The sequence below is a fragment of the Balaenoptera musculus genome, chromosome 4 (genome assembly GCF_009873245.2).
Source record: "Balaenoptera musculus isolate JJ_BM4_2016_0621 chromosome 4, mBalMus1.pri.v3, whole genome shotgun sequence".
Classification (NCBI taxonomy): Eukaryota; Metazoa; Chordata; class Mammalia; order Artiodactyla; family Balaenopteridae; genus Balaenoptera; species Balaenoptera musculus.
Window position 1 is genome coordinate 112,957,218 of NC_045788.1, and position 6,000 is coordinate 112,963,217.

At 37.3% G+C, this 6,000-nt stretch overlaps 1 protein-coding gene across 7 annotated transcripts in view; it reads left to right on the top strand.

The window, feature by feature from the left end:
* The window catches only part of ROBO1 (roundabout guidance receptor 1), a 380,851-nt gene extending 375,776 nt beyond the window's left edge, over positions 1-5,075 (top strand). For all 7 annotated transcript variants that reach the window (XM_036850840.1, XM_036850842.1, XM_036850845.1 and 4 more), the window contains 2 exons: positions 2,648-2,841; positions 4,089-5,075. In XM_036850840.1, the coding sequence (XP_036706735.1) occupies positions 2,648-2,841; positions 4,089-4,103 (209 nt within the window). In that variant the 3' untranslated portion in view covers positions 4,104-5,075. The remainder of the gene's footprint in view (positions 1-2,647; positions 2,842-4,088) is intronic.
* The last annotated feature ends 925 nt before the right edge of the window (positions 5,076-6,000 follow it).

Here is a 6,000-nt window from a genome sequence, read left to right on the forward strand (position 1 = left end):
TCTCAGAGAAGTGGACATGGTGAAGTCAGTGTTCAACATGTGGAGTTTGAGGGACCCTCAAGAGGGAAGTGTTCAACCAGGCAGAGCTCAGGAAATATAAATTAATAACTCATCATGATGAAATAGTTAAGCCACTCGTTCATTAAATCAGCATACTTATTGAAGACCTATTATATGTCAAACTGAGAGTGTATCAGTACACAAAGCAGAGAAAAATATCTGCCCTCATGGCAGCTATATTCTAGAAAAGTTTACAGTATGAGAGAATGGATGAAATCACCCAGGGTGAGTGGAGAAAAAGGTTTTTCTGTACACACACACACGTGTGCACATGCACACGCTGGACCAAAAGTAGAAACCTGCAGGAAGGGCATCAACATAAAGGCATCTGCATAAGAAGAACCCACAGAAGACTGGCCAGGAAGGAAGGAGGGATAGGAGCTAAGAGAGTAGTCATGTTTAAATTGATAGTGGTTTTCAGATGAAAGGCAGTGAGACGTCCAGAGACATAAGCGCTGAAACATGATTAGCATTATCAAAGTCAACAGTGAATTTTCTCAGTTTCCTTGTAGTAATGTGGGCATAAGTAGATTTCGGTGGGATACAAAGTGAATGGGAGTTGTGATGACCAATATTGAGTCCAGATTGCTTTTCAAGAAGCTTTGCTAAGCAATCAGTAGATAAAGTATTGATTTATGTAGAGCACAGACTTAGGGGAAAGTTTTTAGCAAACGAGATATTTTGTCATAAAGTAGTTTGTCAAAAACTAAATTCAGTAGAAAAAGGTGGATGAAACAGGGACTGAAGATGAAGGTCGCAGAGGACCAAGTGCCGTGAAGCTAGGGTGCAGGTGTAGTGGTCCACATGGACTGTGAAACCCCAGAGAGTCAGAAGTCTATGTCAGGAATTAAAGTTGTGATGAATAGAACAGGAGGAAGGTATCATCAAGGTGGACTACACAGGCTACATAACTCGACTGCTTGGCCCTCACAAGAGGAGGATATTTTTGTGGAGGAGCCGTGATTTAGAGCTGGTGTTAGTGAGCTAAAGGCAAACCTTCCTCCTTCCACTGCAGGGAACTTCAGTGGAAACCTCAGGGGAAATCAGATTTCATTCGGGCAATGTGGGCCGTAGAGGAAGCTTTTAGAGGAGGAAAACAAAAGGGCATGAGGAAGAGGTTTTGTTTTGCTTTGTTTTTATGTGTTTGGTGTCCAAAGGGTAGAATGGATAGGCTTTGGAGAGAAGCGAGCAGTCGGAAGATGCATCAATAGATGCACCACCAAATTTAAAGCAGTATGGAGACAGAAATTCAGGAGACAGCACTTAACTGGAGTGGCTTGTTTATATTTATTTATTTATTTATTTATTTATTGGCTGCGTTGGGTCTTCGTTGCTGCATGCAGGCTTTCCCTCTAGTTGCAGCGAGCAGGGGCTAGTCTTCGTTGCGGTGCACGAGCTTCTCATTGCAGTGGCTTCTCTTGTTGCGGAGCACAGACTGTAGGCGTGTGGGCTTCAGTAGTTGTGGCACTCGGGCTCAGTAGTTGTGGTTCGTGGGCTCTAGAGCAAAGGCTCAGTAGTTGTGGCGCACAGGCTTAGTTGCTCTGCCGCATGTGGGATCTTCCCGAACGAGGGATTGAACCCGTGTCCCCTGCATTGGCAGGCGGATTCTTAACCACTGCACTACCAGGGAAGTCCCCTGGAGTGGCTTGTTTTTTTGTTTTGTTTTGTTCTTATTAATTAATTTATTTATTTTTGGCTGTGTTGGGTCTTCGTTTCTGTGTGAGGGCTTTCTCTAGTTGTGGCAAGCGGGGCCACTCTTCATCGCGGTGCACAGGCCTCTCACTATTGCGGCCTCTCTTGTTGCGGAGCACAGGCTCCAGACGCGCTGGCTCAGTAGTTGTGGCTCATGGGCCTAGTTGCTCTGCGGCATGTGGGATCCTCCCAGACCAGGGCTCGAACCCGTGTCCCCTGCATTAGCAGGCAGACTCTCAACCACTGTGCCACCAGGGAAGCCCCAGGCTTGTTTTTTGAAGCTAGCAATGATGTCAGGTTTTGAGAGTCAGGGTTTCACAACTTTAAATATGATGTTGAAATGGTGGTTGGCATCTAGGAAGTGAATCCGGGCTTGGCTCTGTTTTGGTGATTCGAGAAGACTGGGCTTTTTTTCTATCAATGCCTTATAATTCCTTCATAATTTACATAGGGACATATTACAATGTCTCACTTGTTTTCACATCAACACTAGCAGCTCCTCTGAGTGTAGATACTATTATCACTTTTTTAGAAAAGTTGAGACTAAAGCCTAAAATAATGGGAGATCACATAGTGAAGGATAGAACTGGAAGCCATGTCTGACTCCAGGTTTGGTTTCCCTCTTTTAAGGATGTTGATCTCAAGTGAATTTGAGGTGGACAAGAGCTTATGAGTAGAATCAACCAAAATGCCAACCACTACTAGGAAAACAGCAAGTTTGTTATTTTCATTTTCAAAAGTCTTTGCTGCCTTGTTCATTACTGTTATAAAATGTCCTCATTTATTCCTCAGAAAAACTGATGTTTCCCCATTCAGAATTATAGATACAAGTGATACATTATACAATGAAATGTACAGTGGTGTTCATATGCACTTATTATATTTCATTACACAGAGGATATTCTACCTTACTGTAGACCTACTTTTCCGACATCAAATAATCCCAGAGATCCTAGTTCTTCAAGCTCAATGTCATCAAGAGGATCAGGAAGCAGACAAAGAGAACAAGCAAATGTAGGTCGAAGAAATGTTGCAGAAATGCAAGTTCTTGGAGGATATGAAAGAGAAGATAATAATGAAGAATTAGAGGTATCTGTAATTTTTTTCAAGTTTCCCAGCATTAGACTAGTTTTTATATCAGTCTCAAAGTTAAAAACATCCATCAGTCTACAGAAATGTTACTATTTCATCACAAACCCTGTCAGTGATGCCAGTAACTGAAATTCTGAGAATTTAATGATTTTTTTGAAATGTGTTCCAAAGTTTTAAATGGTAATAACAGCTTCTTTTTAGGTCTTAGGGTTCATATTTATCTGTAGCTATTCACATAGGAAATATATATGGCAAAAATGTTGTTAGGATATAAGAACTGTTGATCTAGATAATTATGATTCATAATATTACAGTAGATAATAAAAACCCAGTAAGGTGACAGAGTTATCAGGTGTGAGTGAGGGTGTTTTGCCTGTGTTATCTGCCACCCTAGTGATCACTGGGGTTAACCAGGATGATCTGGCCAACTATCTTTCATCTTCAGTCTTTTGAAAATGGGAACCTGATACTTGACACTGACCTTCCCAATCTTCTTGAGTCAAAGATACACTCCTTTGTTGGAATCTATGGGTAGTGTTTTAAGATAGAGTTGGCAGTAAATCACATCATATTATAAAATCATCTCCTGTTTTTAAGATTGTGTTTTCATCATTTAATAAAAAAACAAGTTGGGAACAAATTTATCTTCTTACAAATATATTTAATCTCAAGCAGATTGTTTAAGTTGAGTGTTAAACTAAAACTTTTTATAATAGAAGATGAAAAATTATAATTAATTATGTCAAATTGAATTTTCTATAATGCCCAATGTATCAATATTTTGATTTTGAGGTTTGGAATAAGAAGGCTTTCCTTTTGCAAATGCTGTTAGAAAAGTTATTTTTTAGGTTTTTGGTTGTTTTTCTTTAGAAGAGCCCTTTTGGGGAAAATAGTCATCATAGACAACCTACTACTTAAAACTAATAAAAATTGAGCTATAATGTTGAGTTGAGGCTGGGGGAGTAAAGAACTTGTCCTCTTCCTTCTCCTCTCACCCTGTGCCACACCTGCCAACACCCAGACACTCTGTGGAACACAGTTTAGTACTTGTTAGAGAACTATTAGATTTGCTATCAAAACCAGCTAAAATTGACAAATTAATATGTTGCCATGAGCATTTCTAGTGTAGCTAGGGAATGAATGAAGAAACACAAACTATAAGAATAAAAGCATATAAATAAATGTGAAATAAGACAATACTCTAAGATTTATTTTAAAATTTAACAAGAACTGATCTCTTACAGGAAACTGAAAGCTGAAGACAACCAGAGAGGCTTGTGAGATCTAATGTGAAAGTTATCACTCAAGATGCCTCATGTCTGATGACATATGACGCCAGATAAAATGTTCAGTGCAATCAGAGTGTACAAATTGTCGTTTTTATTCCTCTTATTGGAATACCATTTTTTTTTAAATTTTATTGGGGTTTTATTGTTGTTGTTTGATCCCTATCCTTACGAAGAACCTCCCTATTCCCCTCGCTGTTGGAACAAATCATTACACCTTGCTTCCAGCAAGAGAAGTATTTGACTTCTTGCTTCAGTCATCAGCCAGCAGGAGAGAACAAAACAGTTCTTTTGCATTTGCCCCTGAGATGTGGCATTGCACTGCTTATATACCAAGCCAATTTACAGCAAAATATTGATCAAAGATTCAAAGTTGACTAATCAACCTCATGTCAAGGGCTCTCAAGATATAATCTTTCTATAACCAACTGCTAATGCAAACTAAAACATAACTTCATTTTAACATGATTTTAAAATCAGTCTTTCATACCACCCTCTGCTGGGAGAAAAAAAAAATACATAGCAAATGCAGAACAACCACAAACAATTTGAATGGGGTAGAAACATTGTAAATATATACTCTTTGCAACCCATGGTGGTACTTTATTTTGTCTTCATTTCAATCATTGAAGTATATTCTTATTGGAAATGTACTTTTGGATAAGTAGGGGTAAGCCAGTTGGATCTCTGGTTGTCTAGTCATTGTCATAAGTCAGCCAAGCAAAAACCTTGTTCTATTTTTCAATCAAAAAGCAATTATAAATGCATATTACAAACAAATGGATGTTTTTAATGACCAATTGAATAAGGACATCCCTATCTTAACTGGCCTAAATTTCTTCTGGTAGTGTCAGTTCAACTTTCAGAAGTGCCACTTAAGGAAGTTTGATTTTTGTTTTTGTAATGCACTGTTTTTAATCTTTTTTTTTTTTTTTGGTTTTAAAAGCACAATCACTAAACTTTATTTGTAAACCATTGTAACTATTAACCTTTTTTGTCTTATTGAAAAAAAAATGTTGAGAAGCGTTTTTAACCTGTTTTGTTAATGCTCTATGTTTGTATTTGGAATATTTGAATGATGACAGATGGTGAAGTAACGTGCATACTTTATTGTGGGCCACGTACGCAGTGGTTCTTACTTTTCCTGGACTTAAAGAAAAAAAGGTTTAAGTATGTTGTGGCCAATGGTGAAACTTACAAGATTTCCTTATAAGCTCAGATAGAGGCATTACTTGCTTTGAATTGCCAAATGATGCCCTCTGACTGTAGATTTTTATGATCCTTTTTTTGTCATTATATAAATTTCATTGACTTTATAATTGGTGCTATTGAAGAAAAAAAATGTACATTTATTCAAATATAGGTATCAGGCCTGACCCCACTGGAAAACAAAGCCAAACAAAACTGAACCACAAAAAAGAAAAAAAAGCTGGTGTTCACCAAAAACTAAATGTGTTCATTTAGAAAATTTGAAATTTACATAGAAAAGGTGTGCAGTACTAAGGGAACAATCCATGTGATTAATGTTTTCATTATGTTCATGTAAGAAGCCTCTTATTTTTAGCCATAATTTTGCATACTGAAAATCCAATAATCAGAAAAGTAATTTTGTCACATTATTTATTAAAAATGTTCTCAAATACATCATTCTTTCTTGTGTTGATTTCTTTTTTTTTTTGCATTGTGTTATCAAATGTATTCCATTTAATCACAGAGTTGTGCTGTCTTAACATGTCACCACTGTATTATCAAATGCGTAAAAATTCTCTTTTATGAACAGCCAGGTTTTACTTGTAAGGAAAAATTCTCATTTTACTTTTCTGAAATTAAAGATATAAGATGAATCATAAACTAAAAGTTAGTCGTTTAA